Source organism: Monodelphis domestica, chromosome 4 (genome assembly GCF_027887165.1).
Source record: "Monodelphis domestica isolate mMonDom1 chromosome 4, mMonDom1.pri, whole genome shotgun sequence".
NCBI lineage: Eukaryota > Metazoa > Chordata > Mammalia > Didelphimorphia > Didelphidae > Monodelphis > Monodelphis domestica.
In genome coordinates, this window is record NC_077230.1 from 290602520 (window position 1) to 290623043 (window position 20524).

At 35.3% G+C, this 20524-nt stretch overlaps 1 protein-coding gene across 5 annotated transcripts in view; it reads left to right on the forward strand.

Moving 5' to 3' along the window:
- IFT88 (intraflagellar transport 88) overlaps positions 1–20524 on the forward strand; it is a 119763-nt gene that overhangs the window by 85314 nt on the left and 13925 nt on the right. For 3 of the 5 annotated variants that reach the window (XM_007495202.3, XM_007495201.3, XM_056794671.1), the window contains 2 exons: positions 4942–5008; positions 20387–20452. In XM_007495202.3, coding sequence (XP_007495264.1) covers positions 4942–5008; positions 20387–20452 — 133 coding nt within the window. The remainder of the gene's footprint in view (positions 1–4941; positions 5009–20386; positions 20453–20524) is intronic. The other 2 variants (XM_001366349.4, XM_016421847.2) reach the window with 1 other exon arrangement.

Genomic DNA, 20524 nt, shown 5'->3' on the forward strand with positions numbered 1-20524 from the left:
CACCTCCCATCATTACCCTGGCCTATTCTCTGGAACTAGCATTGAACAGTAAAAGTGCCCAAGATGTGGCAGTGAGAAAAGAGAGAAGAAATAAGGTGCCTAAATAATCTGATTGACCACTAGCCAGGTAATTTGTAAGTGTTCTATAGGAAAAATTTACCTTACACCTGGTTGCCATTGCAATTTGATGATGAACAAAAATTACACTTAAATCAATCAGTAAATATTTATGAAGTGTTCACTATATGCCAAGCACTATGCTGAGAGCTAGAGATGCAAAGAAAAGTCAAAGAGCCCCTGCCTTTGAGGAGTTTACATTCTAATGAGCGAACAACATGTAAATAAATAGGTATGTGCAAGATGCATAAAGAGTAGAGGGAAGATCACCTTTGAGAGGAAGGCCGAACATAACCAAGAGGTAAAAAAGAGGTAGAAGATCATTCTTTTATAGGAGAAATTCCAATACAAAGTCATAGAGATGGGATGGCAAGTAGACTAGTGTTGCTGGATTATGACTGGGGGTGGGATGGGGTGGGGGCATGCACTAAAGTATGAGACTAAAAAATGGGAAGGAACAAGATTGCATCTTTTGCCTGGTTTTATTTACAATTATAACCCCAAATTCAGCAATTCATTTGACCAGCTTATTTTTACCCTTCATGATAATTAGTAAAAATATTAATAAACTAATAAAATATGAATTTATATTAGATGTTAGAAAAAATACTAGTTAGAAAAAATAACTAAAATTTATATAGTTAATACCATGATCAGAATATTTTGTCATCTATAGGCTTATCTCTCGAATCAGCCTTGCCACTTCCCTGTGACTCCTCCTAATCTATATGGCCATCTTTATTCAAAGGATAATAGAAAATTAAATAAATAAAGCTATAGATTTTTTTTAATTGTTAGAAGACAGGAGTCTTATCCACAATTTTGTTAGTGACTTTTAGACTTCTGATTCTGGGATACATCGTTGTATAAAAATATTATAAAAATATAGCCAGGCCCAAACTGGGAGTCTGTGGTCTAATAGATGAAAAAAAAAACATTTCCACCAAAAACATTACCATGTTTTTCCAGCATTATCATATGTTTTTTTCCATTCAAATGTGATTCAGAAACTTGAGTTATATAGCCCTATCAAGGGAAGCTATGGGACTTTTTGTTTATGTAGGGAGAAAAGAAGAATTTCTCTCCTTATTTCCTGCTCCCCTGAGGTATTTTCCAAGATCAAGTGAATATTCTGAAATACCAACCAGAAGACAGACTGCCTCCTTAGGGAAAGCAGTCACAGTATGCTACAAATAAGAATGCAGGAATGGAGCCAAAGAGATGTTTCTCTTCCCTCTCCTTAGAGGACTCAAGTTCTTCACTAGCGATATGAAAAAATCTGGAATACTCACTCATCCTTAATAGTAAAAAGTTCCAGACACAAAAGACTTTAGTCTGGCAACATGAAATATGTTGTGAACTTATGTATAAAAACTAGTATAAGTCCAATGGCAAAAAAGAATCTTTATAATATTTCATTTTGTTTAATTTTTCTGGATCATTACACATGAAATATGAATATAAAGGATTGTCCAAGTTGAACAGTGTATTTGGAAAAGAGCAGAATGGAAAAATAGAGAACAGGAAATGAGGCTTAAGTCCTTAATATGAGAAGGGAATAAAATAACATCAGTCAAAGTACCTAAAAGAATTAGGATTCTAAAGGAAATTATTAAGAGACAAAAGAAAAGAGAAATTCCTTGTAAGGCATATACAAGTCTTAATCGATGTTCCAAAAAAAATTTTTTTTACTTGGTCCTTTTTTAGTATTTTGAAAATACAAGTTGCAAACTCAATTAAGTACCATTTTCTCAATTGAATGATAAAATTTCAAAATGTCTTTAAGCATTACTATACAAATATTTGCTTTTATTTTCATTCAAAGAAAGGATCGGATGAATTCCAAGACAATTCTTTTGGCTAGATTTTAGAAATGTCATATGGTTTTCAAAATCGTTGTAAAATGTGATGCACACATATCCAGAACTGGAAATGATGGCCAGAAGCCATGTGACATAGAAGAATAAGCATGTGCCCTTGTTAAAAGGGATCTGATTTCAGTTAAGAATTCACTACTTTAGGAAAAGCAAAAACATATCCTTGTAGTCTTGAAACACAAAAAATGAAAAAATGTTGTGGCAAGCAACAAATGCAACAGGAATTAGGCAGCTCATATATATTTGTTCATATTTTATATCATCGTAAACTTCAGCCATATTCATTAGAATCCTACATCCTTAACTTCCTGTCTCCAAGCAAGATCATGGTACTGGCATTAATTACATGTGAGCAAAATATTGTATATGAAATAAAGTATGTAAAATATTTTGTAAACCTTTAAAAACACTGTGTAAATGTTGACTATTATTATTAAGATTGCCAACATATTTCCCAGCAGGATCCTAGTGTTCTATATATGTCCAGTTAATTGGCACATTCATAGAGTTGAAACCACTGATAATATATCTCTTTCCATTTGTTTTGTTACTTCTGGATTTATAATCATCTCTTAAATCTCGAGTGTGATAAGTTATTAACATTACCTGTATGTGTATATGGCTCATTGTAAAACCTGAGTATCACTTTCAGTAGATATTTTTTGTAAAGTTAAGTAAGCTAATAATAAAATTATTTCAAATAAGTAAAAATGAATTCCCAGCTATATTCATTATGTGCATTCAGGTATCCACAAGAGCAGGACAAGATCCAGAATCATTCCCAGGGGAGGGAGATGGCTGTTCTCTGAACATTTTTGTGGCATGAACCGCCTTTGCAATCTGGTGGACCCCTTTGTAGAATAATGTTTTGAATGCATAAAATAAAGTACATGGAATTGCAAAGGAAACCAACTGTATTGAAATACAGTTATTAAATCATTTTAAAAGAAAACAAGTTTACAGACCTTTGGCTAAGAAGTCCCTCTATTTTAAAACATTCAAGGTCAAGGAGATAAGTTCCATTTTTCCAGGCAGTCTTAGCCTTCAGCAGACTGAGTCTGTTCCTGGATAGCTTTATCTCTAAGATGGAAACAGTTTGAGTTCTGGGATAGAAATGAATAAGTTAATGATGAGATTGATGTATTATAAAGGCTTCATATAATAAACTACATATTTAGTGACTTTCTGATGATTTCTATATATTTGAACTTAGGACCATATCTGAATGGTTTTAAAAAAGATTTTTGATAGTTACATAACTCAGTGGATAGAAAGCTGGGCATAGAGACTGGAAATCCTGGGTTCAAATTTGACCCCTGGCACTTCCTAGCTGTGTGACCCTGGGCAAGTCACTTAACTCCAATTGCCTAGCCCTTACTACTCTTCTGCCTTGGAACCAATATTTAGTATTGATTCTAAGACAGAAGGTAAAGGTTGTTGTTGTTTATTTTTTAAAGAATATTTTGATTGTAATTTTGCAACTCTTGGTTTTTTAACAAGAATAACTTTCATACAAATGATTACAGAAGTAACATTGTATAAGATTATGAAACATTTCACATCACTTGCCTATTAGGATAGTGATAAAAAGGTTATGTCATGGTGTCAGTAAAAATGTCAGAGCTCTGGAATTCAGATTCTCTGTTAAATTCCAGATTTGTTATCCTTAGAACATGGTTCAAAACATTATTTACACAAGACTCTTAAACTGATTTGCAAATTTATCAAGGTAAATAAGCATTAAATTTATCTATTGATTTAGTATATAATTGCCATTTGTGCATTATAAACATATATGAGAATATGATGATTATCAGTCAATGTTGAAAATTCAATCTGAAAACAGAATCAAACTCATTAATATTTTGTTATGGTTTAAAAAGATTTATTGTTGCATCCTTTTAAATACAAAAGTACTGAGACTTACTTCACTGTGTAGACATGTCTTGAAAAATTAAAAGGGGAAAGGGGGAGATTTTCAAATGGTTATGTTCTGTAATTTTCAGGAATGCAATCTATTTGAACAACTATTTTGTCTCTTGAAATAACTATTAGATTATTAATTGATGTAAGGTAGTTTAAGCCAGAGTATGTATTTATATATTAAAGTTTTGGGCATATTTTTAATATAAAGAATTATCAAATGAATACTTGTTTATCTACTGAATTACTCTGTATTTTTGTAATCAAAACATATACCTGTGAAAAGATAGATATTCAATTAGAGGTAAAACCAGTGTTAATACTCATATTCTAAGACTATAACAGTAAATTTTTTACATAAACCTAAAAATAACACAGCTGGAAGATGTTTATAATGTTTTAGTAGTGCAACGCAAAGGAGGGGATAGTTCCAAGAATGTAGACATTTTACTGGACAGATGTTTTAGAAGTTTTAAAGAGTGCCTTTATTTTAAAAGTCAGATTTTAAAAACAAGCTAAAATAGTCTATTTCCCTCCCAGAAAACTAATATTGTGCCAGGTATTACAAATGTCAGACACTTAAGAGCCTATATTCTTTTGTCAGTTTTCCTTTCCTCTTCCTCTTCTGTATCCCTCCCTGCACACTTTCCTAAACATTCATAATAAGAAGGTATTATTTGAATGCAAATTGTATTAGACAAAAATCAGTCCAAACCTAGAGTAAAATGATATTTTGAATATTTTCCCAAAGTTTTGTGGGTTTTTGCATTTGTCTTAAAAATCACCAGATACAAATTTTCAACTCAGTCCCTTTCATTTTTCTATAAACCTTAAAGTCATGGTAGTTTTGGAATTAAACTTTTAGTAGAAGCGTAATTTAAAAAAAGTCCATCTTATAATATGCAGAGCACTGTTGACAAAAATTCAGCACTTTGACCCATATTTAACCTTAAAGCATCTACAGGGTGACTGAGTTCCTGTACATAGGGCTTGTTGCGTTAAATTTGTCCTTTTCTTGCTCTAGCGCATAAAGTCTGGCAGAGACAGCACTGGCAGTTCTCGTAGCAAAAGAGAGGGAAGTGCGGGCAGTGGTAAGTATTTTCAGTTCTTCTAAGGCTGTGGAATTGTCAAATTTCCAGCATGTGGGTTTCTAGAAGAAGTAGTATCTTGAAGTAATTCCTGATATATTTTTCTAATTGGCTAGGGTTTTTTTGGCCTAGGATAAAACTTCACAACCTAATTAATGAAGAAAGAACAGAATTTGAATTGTTGAAAATTAATGGAAAAAATTATAATTACATTATATTTTAAAAGAAATATGCTTTCATTTATTTCAGCTATGTTCTCTAATATAAATAAAGATAAAGTTAGGTCTTTTGAAACTGAATGGATAGATTTAAAAATTTTAATTAGCAGAGTTAATAGATATAAATGAGTCCTTCAAAAATTCTTGAATATGATTTTTATCTTGGGTTAAATATTCTTACTGAAATTTTTTTCACTAGTTTATTTAGCAAACCCTTTTTTATAGATATGTAAAGATAAACTTCAATTCAAATTCAAGTTAAATTATTGTGGGTATCAAATTATTAGGCACTAAACTAATGAGATTTTATTATATTTTTGTTTTCAATTCTGATCTTAATAAAGTACCATGAGAAGTAGTATGATGTGGCAGTATACAAAAGGTCAAGAGTCTTTGATTCTACTTGTGGATTCATTATTTGCCTTGCACAAAATCTTTTTTCCTTTTTATGTTTCGGTTTCTCTATTAATATAGGATCTCTGTTTACTTTAGAGGAATGTTATCATATTGGAGTTTTGAAAATGTAATAGTCTTAATGAATTAATTTGAAAAATAAGTGCTAAGTTGAGATATATATATTACTATAGAGGGATGCAGATATGAATATCTAGATCTATCTATTTTTAGATATGGGAGTGTTTCAATAGCATGTACATGACCCAGGTCCAGTAGATAGACCAAATATATTCTTGTCTGTCTTTTAATTAATGAGAATAAAAGTTGATAGGCAATCATCCTGATTCCCTCCCTGTCCTGTGTCCCTTTTACCTTCCCAAATGGTGAACTCCAACCTAAAGCTTAGCCTCACTCGTAAACTTTGAGACAAATATCATTTCAAGGTATGGAAAAGAAAAGGAACTCTATTCAATTCAACCAACATTTATTGAATGACCATTTTGTTCAGAGCACTGCCCTAGGCACTAGAGGAGTTACAAAGTTTATATAAAACATGGCTATTGCTCTAATGGAGCTCAGGCTGGTTGGAGGCTATGACTGATGCAGACAACTATAGTACACAATAATATAGGATAAAAAATTAGAGAGTTGCAAAGAAAGTACCATGTGACACCCAAAGGAGGACCTAGTGTGATGAGGGAAAGCTTCATGAAGGAGATGGTTTTTGAGTTGAACTTTAAAGGATATATGGAGATTGAACAGCAAATGAGGTGGGAGAGGCATAGTGTGAATGAGGGCTTAGATGTGAGAGTTCTAGTTATGTGTGAGTGTTAGTGAAAAGTCCAGTTTAACCAGAAGGAAACTATGTGAAGGGGAGGAGGTAAGACTAAATTGAGGAGGCATCAAGTTTTGCCCCCCAAAACTAGGGAGAGGCATTTGAACTTAATTCAGATAGCAAGGAAATCATTGACAGTTGAGGCAGCTTTGTACCCTGGCCTTGGTAACTCAATTTCATACTGTGTTCCTGAATAAGTTCTCTTATGACTTGAGTGTCTGGCTTGTCATTTGGTACTGGATTTCCTGTTTGAACCCTAGTCTTCCATGGTTTGGTCCCTGTACTCTGCTTCTCTGACACCACTCACCTATGCAGCTGGGTCATCAGCAGACCACCTGTCACATTCTTCTTGACCTCTCTGCAGCCTTTGACACTGTCAGTCACCCTCTTCTTTCTAGGTTTTTGGGACACCATTGTCTCCTGGTTCTCCTTTTACCTTTAAGATTATCCAATTACCTATCTCAATCTCCTTTGCTGAATCCTCATCCATATCAGATCATCTAACCTTGAGTATCCCACAGGGCTTCATCCTTGGTGATCTCATCAGTTCCCATGGATTTAATATCTCACCTGTATGCTGATGCTTCTCAGATCTCCCTATCCTGCCTCCCTTCTCTGTGAATCTCTAATCTGATGTTTCCATCTGCCTTTCACACCTCTCAAACTGGATGTTCAGTATACATCTTAAACTCAAAGTCTGAGACAGACCTCATTATCCCTCACCTCCCACCCACCCACCCAAACCAATCTGTTTCCAAGGCCTATCCATTTTACTTTTGCACATATCTTGAATTCTCCCTTTTCTGTGATACTGCCACCTGATATTTGGATTACTGCAGCTAGTCTGCTGTGGGTCCATTTGCCTCAAGTCTCTCCCAGTCATACCATACATATTCCAGTGACTCAGAACTCCTATAGGTCATCATCCAAAACCCATTTCCTATTTTTCATTCCCTTAACCCTCCCACTCCAAAGTTGCAGTCTGATTCCTCCTAGACCTTCCACTGTGCCCATTGAAATGCCTGTTCCATAGACTTCAAACTTTCTTTCATTCTGAGTCTTTTCCTCCTTTCATCTTCTAGCTATTACTAATACTTGATTCCTCTCAGATGGTAAAACTTCCCTGTCCACTCTTTCTAATACTGGCTGTCTCTTTACTCATTTCCTCAGCTTACTAGTCAAGGCAAAGGGAACTAGAATATACCTTGCTTCCCATTGTCACTTCCAAGTCCTCTCCCAGCTCATTAGCCATTATCAAAGAGTGGAATAAGCTTATATTCCAAAGGAAATATTCTCACTTGAATGTTCTGCCAAGTCATTAAGCTCAAATATGTCCAAAAAGGAACTTATCAAAATTCATTTCCTATTGACTTCTCTATTTCTATTCTCAGGACCATGATTCTCCCAATTAGTTATCCAGGCTTAATATCTCAGTATTATCTTGGGTATTAATATCCTACTACCTCTTTTACTCCACCCTCCCATTTGCCTCTCATTCCCCTCAGTCACCAAGAGGACTACCTGAGTCTACTTCCACAGTCTCACCTGCAGTCCTTCTAGTCTACTTTGCCTCCTACTCTGAAAAAAGTGGAAATCCTTCCCTCAAATGCAACCAGTAACTTCACTGCATGACAGATGGATTTTTCTCAAGCCTTCCAAAAGCCCTACTTACTCTCTGGAATTATAAAACTCAACTTCCATGTCTTCTATGCTACTGGTATTTATCACTTAAATAGATACCCAAATTTATGTTCATTTTCTTACCATGGCCTTTCAGTATTAGAAGTGTGCTCTGAAGCCTATCCCAGTGGATTTCTTTCCATCAGTACCAGGAATTTCTCTGGCAGCTAAGGAGCTAACAAAAAACAAAACAAAACACTGTATCCCATCTCCAAGAAGTTGGATGAAGATCACTAAGCACAGTTGGATGTTACCTTCACATAGCAGCAAGTTGGAAATAGATGATGTAATATCCCTTGAGGCAAAAACAAACAAACAAAAAAAAACAGAAATTCCCTGAAATTTTGAACATGCAGAATATGATTAATTCCTGAGGGGTTAGAGCTGCTTGTTAAAACTGGGGCAGCTCCATTGGTCTTTGAGGAATCCAGGCTCCCCTAGAAAGATTAACTTTAGCTCCTGGCTATTTGTTGTTGTCAGTTTAGGCTCCTAGGGACCTTTCCAAATATTTCTCAAATTTTTAGAGGTGATGCCCAAGGGCAGTCCTATACCCAACTCCTTATATTAACCTCTGAACCTTTGGCTAGAGTTCCTGAGTACTTGTCTGAACCAGTGTTCTCAAATATACTTGGCTACTGCCTGATGTGTGGCCCAGAGTCCACTGTATTGCTACTAGAATCCTTTCCATAATGCCAAATCCCTCTTAGAACGCCATTGATTTTGTGATATAATTGCTTCAGCTTACTCAGGAAGGCTTGATTTTTCACTTCAGACCAACATCCCCACACTGTCTTTTGGAGAAGTTCCTCAACTGTGAGATAAATTGAGTATAATGGGACCATGGAAATGATAGCAACATACAGAATTTTAACATTCTTTAGCATCATTTTCTGTAATAGGAATCTTTTCATTGACATAAGATGCTAAAGTTAAACACTGGAAGTGGAACAACTCTAAAATAAAATTTGATCATAATGACATCAGTATTTCATAATATTTTAAATCTGAGGCATTACATTCCAGAACTTCAATATAGTCTACTCTTGTGTTTTTTTTCCTTTTTTTTAAACAAACCTCCATTAATCTGGTATATGGAGTATTCAGGGAAGACTAGTACCTCTAGGGTAAGGGCTTGCTGAGCCTTTTTCAGGGCTACTTTCTTTCTTTGGTATCCACCTGCCACCAGGTCTCATCTGTGGCTCCAAGAAGCTGTAGCATATGCAGTGGTCACACCGTGGTAAACTATCTTAGCATGTGAAGACTTCCCCTGGTGAAAGGGATAGATGAGAATAGTTTGTTCCAATAGCCATGAATGAACAGAAGCAGGTGCTGTGAGGTTCTTAGTGCTTGGTTAGACATCAAAGATGCAAAGGTCATCCAATGAATTCTGAGTCACTACGAGTCATCTTAACTTTTGTCTTAACCCTGGACTTTAATGACTCTGGAAAAGAGAGGGTAAGGCCAATAATTTGTGCAACTCTTCCTCACTTAAATCCAATTTATGCTCTAGTCAAAAGACATCACCAGTGATAACTCTTTGATCCTCTTCAAGTATGAAGGACAATAATCAACCACTAGTCTATTTTAAAGCTTTTCCATCCATAGTTTAAATTTACTAAATTGTATTTCCTTGCTTATAAAAGAAACTTTAATTTTTAAAAACCACTTAACTATAAACATGAGGTGACTCAATCATTTTGAAAATATTTCTCTTTGTATAAATATTTCATTTTTTGTTCTTGATATTGTCAATGTTTTATCTCTATTAAGAATCTATTGAGGGGAAGCTGGGTATTTCAGTGGTTTGAGAGTCAAGCCTAGAGACAGGAGGTCCTAGGTTCAAATATGGCCTCAGACATTTCCCAGCTGTGTGACCCTGGGCAAGTCACATTGCCTAGCCCTTTCCTCTCTTCTGCCTTGAAGCCATTACACAGTATTGGCTCCAAGACAGAAGGTAAGGGTTTAAAAAATTTTTTAAAAAGAATCTATTGAGCACTACAACACTTAAAGGTTCTTGAATTCTTGTTGCTACTTTAGCTTTTTTCAATGTTTATGTTGCCATCCCATTCAAAGTATCATAGCAATTTTTATTTTTTTTTATTTTCATTTGAATAAGTTTATTTAGTCAATTTAGAACATTATTCCTTGGTTACAATAATCACATTATTTCCCTCCCTTCCCTCCTCCCACTCTTCCCACAGCCAATGTGCACTTTCATTGGGTATGACTTGTGTCCTTGATCAGAACCTATTTCCATGTTGTTGTTTATACTAGGATGTTCATTTAGAGTCTACATCCCCAACCATATCCCTTCGACCCATGTATTCAAGCAGTTGTTTTTCTTCTGTGTTTCTACTCCCACAGTTTTTCCTCTGAATGTGGATAGTGATTTTTCTCATAGATTCCTCCTAGTTGTTCAGGATCACTGCATTGCCACTAATGGAGAAGTCCATTACCTACGATTGTACCACAATGTATCAGTCTCTGTGTACAATGTTTTCCTGGTTCTGCTCCTCTCACTCTGCATAAATTCCTGGAGGTTGTTCCAGTCCCCATGGAATTCCTCCACTTTATTATTGCTTTGAATACAATAGTATTCCATCACCAACATATACCACAATTTGTTCAGCCATTCCCCAACTGATGGGCGTCCCCTCATTTTCCAGTTTTTTTGCCACCACAAAGAGTGCAGCTATGAATATTCTTGTACAAGTCTTTTTCCTTATTATCTCTTTGGGGTACAAACCCAGCAGTGCTATGGCTGGATCAAAGAACAGACAGTCTTTTGGTGCCCCTTGGGCATAGTTCCAAATTGCCCTCCAGAATGGTTGGATCAATTCACAGCTCTACCAGGAATGAATTAATGTCCCAACTTTGCCACATACCCTCCAACATTCATTACTTTCCTTTGCTGTCATGTTAGCCAATCTGCTAGGTGTGAGGTGATACCTCAAAGTTGTTTTGATTTGCATTTCTCTGATTATAAGAGATTTAAAACACTTTTTCATGTGCTTATTAATAGTTTTGATTTCTTTAACTGAAAATTGCCTATTCATGTCCCTTGCCCATTTTTCATTTGGAGAATGGCTTGATTTTTTGTACAACTGGTTTAGCTCTTCATAAATTTGAATAATTAGACCTTTGTCAGAGGTTTTTGTAATGAAGATTGTTTCCCAATTTGTTGCTTCCCTTCTAATTTTGGATGCATTAGTTTTGTTTGTATAAAACCTTTTTAATTTGATGTAATCAAAATGATTGATTTTACATTTTGTGATTTTTTTCTAGCTCTTTATTGTAGCAATTTTTAAAAAGGAAATGATTGAATATTTCTGTGGTAGAAACAAGACTGGAGAAATTTATCATTTTTTTTACAATGTGCATTTAATAAATATCTTCTTAAATTGTATCAGTTACATGGTGAATTGTTACTGAGGGGTTCAGTCTTTCAGTATAGAGAGGGGGAAAGAGAAGAGTGGAGGCCTCCCTTCTCAAAGCAGGCTTCAGGGGAGATAGCTTATGTTTAAGGTTAGCTCAGAGAGAGGAGAGTGGGTTTGAAGATTTTCCACCTTCTGCCTTCCCTCCTTAGGTAAGACTGCTCTCCCAGATTCTTCTGCCCTCTTGTCCCTCCTCCACTACTCGAGACCAAAAGGGTCTCCCCTTGATCTGTTCACTCATACTTGTTCACAGCTTGGGGAACAGATAACTTTTAATATCAACTTAATCAGAGTAATACAAAGAATAACTAGCAGGAAAAGAATGGGAAAGGAAAAACCCTTTCTCCTCCCTCCTCGAGTTTGGGGTAACTCAGGCCTTGGCAGCCTGAGCCCCCTATGAGAAAGTCAGGTTGACTCATCCTGGGTTTGGCCCCTTGGCCACAGTTCAGACTCAGGGCAACAGGAGCTGAAGTAAAGTCGGACAGAGATTTAAAATGTCTTTCTCAGGTTTCTTCTTCAGTTGTCTTTTTAATTGGGAAATGTTGGGGGGAAAGATTTCCAGTCAACAGCAGGAAAAGTGGGTAACCCTCAGGAGAAAGTCTTTTTCCACATTCTCTCTTCGGCTTCTCAAGACTGAGAGACCAACTCCTCTACCAGCCAGAGTCTTCTCCTCCAGATTCCAATCCCTTGGGGTCCCTCCCCTGCCGAGGTGATCAGTTTTACACTCTTCAGTCTGGCCCTTTTTCTTTAGTGCCAGCCTCTGTCACAAGATAGTTCTGAAATTAATAAAGAGAAGAAATACATTACTTAGTCTATGCTCCATTTTTCTATTCTTTTTTTTTTAAACCCTTACCTTCTATGTTGGTTCCAAGGCAGAAGAGTGGTAAGGGCTAGGCAATGGGGGTCAAGTGACTTGCCCAGGGTCACACAGCTAGGAAGTGTCTGAGGCCAGATTTGAACCCAGGACCTCCTGTCTCTGGGCCTAACTCTCAATCCACTGAGCCACCTAGCTGCCCCCTCATTTTTCTGTTCATGTGTAAAATCAGGTTTGAATTTAAGTATATTGAATCCCTTGGCCTTGACCACTCATATAAATTGGTAGTTGATAAACATAACAACTAGTACCTTTATCTAGTAACCAGTAGATCACAGAATACAAAGGACTTCTACAGGAGGATCTTCAACCACCGAAGAGAAGGGCTCTTTTAGTCATAATATCTTCCCCTGGCTTAATTAGTGAGGCTGGTGCTAAGGAACCTTTTCTCCCCATGGTAAATAGAGAGGTCTTGGTCAGTGGTACTAACTTAACAAGGTAGAAATCACAAGAAGTCAGTGTCTTTGCTACCTAAGATATTGAGCAAAATGACTGTGTGTGCGGTTAGCCTTCATGGTTCCATGGAAACAAATCTAATGAAACCCATTATTTTTAGGAGATTATATGATAGAAGGTATGGCAGATCTAAAAAATCATAATCAAATGTGGTTAAGCCTGGGCAGATTCAGGCTATTGAACTGAACTTATTCCTTAAAAACTGTAACGTAGTTAGGACTCAGAAAAGGAGTATTCTAGTAATAATAGACCAAAACTAGAATCAGAGAATCCTGTTAAATGAGATACTCCTAGTAGAAACACAGAAGAAAAACAACTCCTTGGTTACATGGGTCAAGAGGGATATGATTGGGGAAGTAGACTCTAAATGAACATCCTAGTGCAAACATCCACAACATAGAAATAGGTTCTGATCAAGGACACATGTAAAACCCAGTGGAATTGCGTGTCAGATATGGGAAGGGGTGGGGGAAGGGAGGGAAAGATTATGAATAATGTTCTAAATTAACTAATTAAATAAAATTTTCAAAAAAAAATTTTTTTTATTTTAAAAATGAGATACTCCCAGATCTGGGAAAGTACATGAAAATACTTTGCAGAAGAGTTTGAACTTAGGTGATCCGAAGGAACTAGGGAAGATATTTACCAGAGCTATGTGTAAGAAAAAATATTCTGATGACAATTCAAAGTATGTTTTGGAAGAGGTAAGAAGATCTCATGTCAAAGTGCAAATGGATAGTGTTGATGTTGAAAATTTTGAGGAAATAGAAGAGTTTATTGACAATAGAACAGGGCTTCCAAAAGGCACAGCGTAATAATGTAAATAGTGGGTCAACCAGGACAAAGTGCAGTTTGGGAGCTGTAGAGGTGACAACAGAGGTATAGATTGGGAAAATACAGTGGGGGCATGCCACTTGTACCTAAGGTATGGAACTGGATTACTGGGTTATGGGAACCAATACACTAAGATTTATAGTGTTAAGCTACCCCAGGATTCCAAATAGTATTTGGTATATTGATGATTTGTGTGTATGTATGTGTGTGTGTTGCTTTTTTAATTTAAATTTGTTGTTTATTTTTAATATTATTTTTTCCATATATGAAAAATCAATTTATTGAGTAGGCTAGCAATTATTAATAAATTAATAGCCTATGCTTCTCTTGGTAATGAAAGACCCTGTAGGGTCTTTGCTCCTCTTAAATATAGTGCTGTCTTTCTAACAACTCATTATTCAGCCCTGCTCTGGGTAGCAAAAGATAGCTCTAATTGGTGAATGCTTGAGAATAACAATTTTTTTTATTGAGTCCAAATTTTGTCCTTTCCTTCCTCCCATCTTTTGCCCACAAACTGTGAAAGCTAGTGATATGAGATCAACTATATATATGTATATATATATATATATATGAAATCATATACAACATTTCCATAATAGCCATATTTCAAAAAAATCAAGAAAAAGAAAGTGAGAAAATTATATTTCAGTTTGTACTTAATTCATCAGTTCTCTCTCTGGAGGTGGATAGCTTTTTTCCATCATGAGTCCTTTGGAATTATCTTGGAAATTGTTGGGTATTGTTGAGAACAGCCAAATCATTCTCATTTGATCATCATTACAATATTGTTCTTACTGTGAACAATGATCTCCTGGTTCTGCTCATTTTACTTTGCATCAGTTCATTGTCTTACCATGTTTTTCTGAAACCATCCCCCTTGTTATATCTTAGAGTACAATAGTATCCCACCACAATCATATGCCACAACTTGTTCAACCATTCCCCAATTAATGTACATTGCCATAATTTCCAATTCTTTGCCACCACACACACACACACACACACACACACACACACACACACACAACTGCTTTAAATATTTTTATAGGTGTAGATCCTTTTCATTTTTCTTTGATCTCTTTGGGGTACAGACTTAGTATTGGTATTGCCAGGTCAAAGAATTTACATAGTTTTATAGCCCTTTGAGCATAGTTCTAAATTGTTCTCCAAAAGAAGTTCATTAGTGTCCTATTTTTTCACATCCCCTCCAGCATTTGTCATTTCTGATACATGTGAGATTGTACCTCAGAATTGTCTTAATTTTAATTTCTCTAATCAATAGTTATTTAGAGCATTTTTATGTGATTGTAGATAGCTTTGATTTCTTATTCAGAAAACTGTCCATATCCATTGACATTTATTAATTTGATAATGGCTCTTATTTTTATATATTTGACTCTGTTCCCTATGTAGTTGAGAAATAAGGCCTATATCAGAGAAACTTTCTGTAAAAATCTTTTATATTAGTGACAATTAGGTGTCTCAGTAGATATAGCACCAGGCACCTGGGTTCAATTCTGACCTCAGATATTTTCTACCAGTGTGACTTTTGATAAGTTACTTAACCTTATTTGCACTTCTATCTTAGATAAAAAGTAAGGTATTAAAAAATCTCTGATATTGTCTATAGTACCTTTTAAAAAATCTAGTTTCCCTTATTATCTCTTTTAATTAAGTCTTTTTCTTTTGTTTTGTCTGACCTCATGGTTGCCACCCCTGCCTTTTTTCACTACACCTGAAGCATAATACATTCTGCTCTAGACTCTTATTTTAACTATGTGTATGTGTGTCTTTTTTAAGCATTGGATTCTAGTTTTTAATCCTTCCTGCTATCTGATTCCATTTGGTGGGTGAGTTCATCTCATTCTCATTCACAGAATCTTGGGGTGTACCTCCATAAAGTTTCATTAGATACCCTTTTCTCCTCTGCTGAGCAGTTGGAGTTGGGATGGGACAGGAGAGAAGGCCTTATAGGTTTAACCTTATCCTAGACACTAGGATCAATAGTATCAATCCTGTTCCCCAAAAGAAGGAATAAAAGCTCTAGGTTAATTGCTCAGCATTTTTTTCAGTCTTGTTGATAAATCAACTCCTCAGGAATTGGTTTCCGGATTTGTTCTTGTGACTGAATAGTTATCTGATACTGCTCAATCCACTGGATTTCCTATCCCTGTAAGGTATCTGATCCCTATGCTGATAATTATTCCTTTGCCCTACCTCTGCTTTGGTAGGCATCCTCATTCACAGAGTCATATGAAGACCTAGAGTAGGATGGAACTTCAATGGTCATTTAGACTAACTCCCTCATTTTATAGATGAGTAAACTAAAGTCCAGGGCAGTTAAGTAATTTGCTCCAAATCACACAGTTTGTAAGCCTCAGGAGTAGAATTTGATCTCAAGCCCTCCAGCTTGAGAATCGGTTCTCTGTTTACTGTACTTTGCTGGTTCCCCAGCTCAGGATTTTTAGATAATAATACTCCCTCTGACTTCTTCCCACCAAAAACAACAGCTATTAATCTTCCAGTTTCTGACTCAAGTCTTTGAATGTCAGTTCTTTAAAAAAAAAAAATTCTCTGGCCAGCCTCCCATGTTCTGACATAACTTTCATCCAGCCTAATGTCTTTCTTTTAGTCCTTTCAGGTATTTTGTAGTCTGGCCTGCCCTTCTGCCACCCAACTACTATCTCCCAATTCCCTGGATCATATAATTTACTTTTCATATAATGTCAAAAAAACTAACTTGAAAGAAAATGGTTGAGGTACTTCCTTCCTTGAACTAGGACATCTGACCTAAAAACTCTGCCGACCTCTCATGACCTCTTCTACCTCCATTCTTCTTCAAATAGGCACAGGATGACCATACTTTAAGTTCCACCCCCATGCCTATCAATACCTGCTCTTTGAGTTTTATCAAGTACTTTGTTGCTATACAGAATGATTTGTTAATCTGTATGAAAACCTATTTCTGATGATTCTAAACCATCCATTTGAATGTGTTTTTTATATTACCTGTTTTGCCACTATTACCTATATAGTTTAATGGTTAGGGAAATTACATATGTAATATATGAAAACCACTATTACACATATTTGTACATACTAATCATTTAATGTAGTAGCAATATATTGAAATTTAATAACTTTTATACTGCATTCTCAAAGTACAAATTCATCTCTAGAAATAAATGGTCTGTCTTGAAGATCTGAGAAGCCAGTACTTTTTTGGTATAGGAGTATCAAAGCAAACCAGAAGGGAACCTAGTAAGTGTAGCCAAATTACTAGTCATCACTACAGTTGGGGAGTGTGGAATGCCTAGCTTAAGGTAAGGGGCTGTCTAGTCAATCAGTGTTGAGCATAGATATTTTAAATTAGTGTCATAAATATTTGTCTGGTTGATTAATTATCTAGTAGTGCTTGAAATTTTAGGTCTGGGAGAATCATTTGTGGGGAAACCATTAATATATTATTTGTTACACTATTTTATAGCTGTTCTATGCAGTTTTAATAATACCTACCAATAATTCTTTTTCCATTTAAAAAATCTGGAAGAAGGAAGAATTTCCCTGTGTCTCATCAATTTAATTGGGAAATTCTTCAATTTGATCACTCCCTAATCTACCCCTTTTAAATCTATTGCATGAACAGGTTTCTGTTTTCTGAAGGTGCTAGAAGACCCATTAGCTAACTCACACTGCTGAGGTACCCTTTGTTTTTTGGTCTGGTTTGGTGATTTCAATCAACTGTTGGAGAATTAATTACTAGTGTGGAAATTCTAGCCACCTGGGAGTAATTCACAGGCAACTCATCTGTAACTTAACATTCTTAGAGAGTTGCCTGAGACATTGAAATGTTGTCACATAATTAGTGTGCACCAAATGAATCCAGGTAGTCTTGATTCCAAGGCCAACTCTCTGACTACTATGCCACCCTACTTCTCATGGTACCATTTAATAGATACAAAATGTAATGGGTCCTTCCTGTCTAGAAAATAATCCTTAATTCCTAAGCTATAAATTATAAATTCTTTTTCTGCTCGCTATAATATAATAATGAAGCTTCAGGATTACACTATAGTATATTTTTTCTTATAGTAGTAAAAAACCCAAATATGCATGCTAACTAAAATATTATCAGTCAATGGAATAATCTTTTAAACAATATTTTAACTACTTTATGATTTTTAAATCTGAACAGGTATCCTATTTACAGAAAACACTCAGATCAGGAAATCTTTGCTATTGTCTAATGTTAGCTTTCTTCTACAGAAATGTTTTATGTAATTTCTTTAGCGATTAAATAGAAATGAGAAAAGTATGTGCCATTTACTTGCCAATTTATATTATCTCACTATTTTCCTGTTAGTTATTTCTCATTTCCTTTAACACTTTATTTAGTGATTTCAGTCCCCATTTCTTTCCTTCTTCCAAGCTATTTTTTCCTTAGTAATTTATTATTATTATTCATGTAAAATGTAAATTTTGTGTGATAGGCCAATTTTAATTTTTTGTTTATTTTAGAATTCTCATATTTATTCTAATGAAATGTTTGCTACAAATTAAAGGTAGAGGGATACTTATCACATCAAAATTGAGTTCTGCTTATTCTACTCTATACATTCAATTTTGAAAAATACAATAAAACTTTACACATTTGGACCATTTGATGAAATCCAGTATCATCCACACCCAAACAGATTTCCTACTCTCATATGCTCTCTGTTGTCACCACCCAAGAGTAGAAAATATTTTTATCAAAAATTGGACTGTGTTCTGACTTCTTCCCTATAGCCCGAACCCCCTTGCTGTCTAGGAGTTTCTTTCAAATACATTGACTTCAAGTAAATAACTAAACTGTAATGTGAGAGTATTTTGGGATTCAAGCTATATATGGCTGAAGTATATCTCAAATGCAATTTCACATTACTCACTTCTTTAGGCACAGTTTTAAAGCCCTAAAAAAATACCTTCAAGATAGTCTTTCTCCACTTCCCAGTTGAGTCCAAAGACCCTTTCTTTATGTGTGAATCTGCAGGGTTTTAGTTCTTTTGACTAAGCAGCCCTATTTTTATTCTTTAGTTCTAGGTTTAGCAACCTTTTCTATCATTTCACTTGATTTTCTTCCTTCCTTTTTTCTAACCCTCTTCCATCTCTCTTTTAGTAACCTACAATGGTGGGGAAAGCATTAAAACTCTAGAGTCCCAAGATCTGAGTTTGAGTCTTGTTTGTCTAATTATCAGTTGTATGATGCCTAGAGCAGGCACTTCACTCCACCTGTATGAATGAATTTATTAAATGGTTTTTGTGTGCCAAGCACTGAGGGAGGCAATCCTTGCCCTTAAAGAGCTTATATTCTAATAGGGAGAAACTTCATATATAGGGGAATGGTAGCCTGAGAAAAAAAAGAGATGTGCACATGCCAAGGACATGGTCTAGGTTGAATATGAAGCAAGATTGAGGTGGCTAGGTCCAATGGGCAATGTAGCATACTTACCATTCTGGACATTGAAGGCCCTAACGTAGGGATTCCAGAGTGGAAAAAGTTAAGTTTCCCTCCACTCTGAGCCTCAGTTTCTTCATCTGTTAAGTGAAAATAATATTTTACCTACCTCAGAGCTGTTTTAAGAATCAAATAAAACAATGTGTATAAAAACACTTTGTAACTATATGTAAACTATAAAGTACTATTTAAATATAATAAAAAGAATTGAATTCTCTAGAAATTCTATGCTCCTTTCTTATCCTTCCAACTTTTTTTTATCCCCAATGCTCTAAAAAATACCCTACAATATTCTGTAGATTGTTTTCCCTGTGGTCATAGGATTCAAAGCTAAAAGAATTTTTTAGAAATGTTAGTCCAATCCCCTCATTGTACAAATAAGGAAACTGAAGTCCATAGAAAAGGAAAATAATAGCCCCAAAGTCATAAAATTAATAAGTAGCAGAGTCAGGATTTGAGTCCAGGTCCTTTGAACTCAAAATCCAGTAATTTGTTTACTATATCACATTAAGCTGCCAACCCCCTTTAATATTCTTCTATCATTATTATTTCTTAAAAGTACTTATTTGGTCTGTGTAGCTCTACCCTAGTTTCTCTAGAATCCTTCTTCTCTCCTATCAAAGGAATCATCTGCTGTTTATAACATTTCCATTCAGGAATCCATAATTTGCACTTAAATGTTAACATTTACAACACTAAAAAAATACTTGAAACTTCACTTTTTAACATGGAAATCCCTAGACCACTGAAACTCTTACAGGATAAGGTAGAAAGCATTTTGTCAGTGACTCATTAAGAGAAGACTAGTCTGAATTAGCAAAATAAGAACATTTTAAAAGAATTAATTTTATTCATTTTGTTTGCATATACTTTTCCTATAACTATTTATACAAGTGGTCATAGGAAATTTACTTTAATATCTATAATGAGCATATTCAGTATAATTAGTTTATGTGTAAAATGTTTTTTGAAGTGCTTAATAGTACTTTAAGACTACTACAAGATACATTTAAAATATTAAACCTTGTAGAATTCCCAAAATAAATTTCAACCCAGCCTCTGTCTACATTATCACCCATTCTAAATTTAGTATACTTCAAGTTATTTAGTACAGTTGAAAAATCAATACAGCCTAACCAGGACTTTTTATGTTATAGGGGCATATGATCTTAGAGTTGGAAGGGAACTTAAATGTCATCAGGTCCAATCTCCTCATTTCACAGGTGAGGAAAATAAGACCCAGAAAGTTCATAACTTGACCAAGTTAGTGGTGGAGCAGGACTGGAATCCAGATC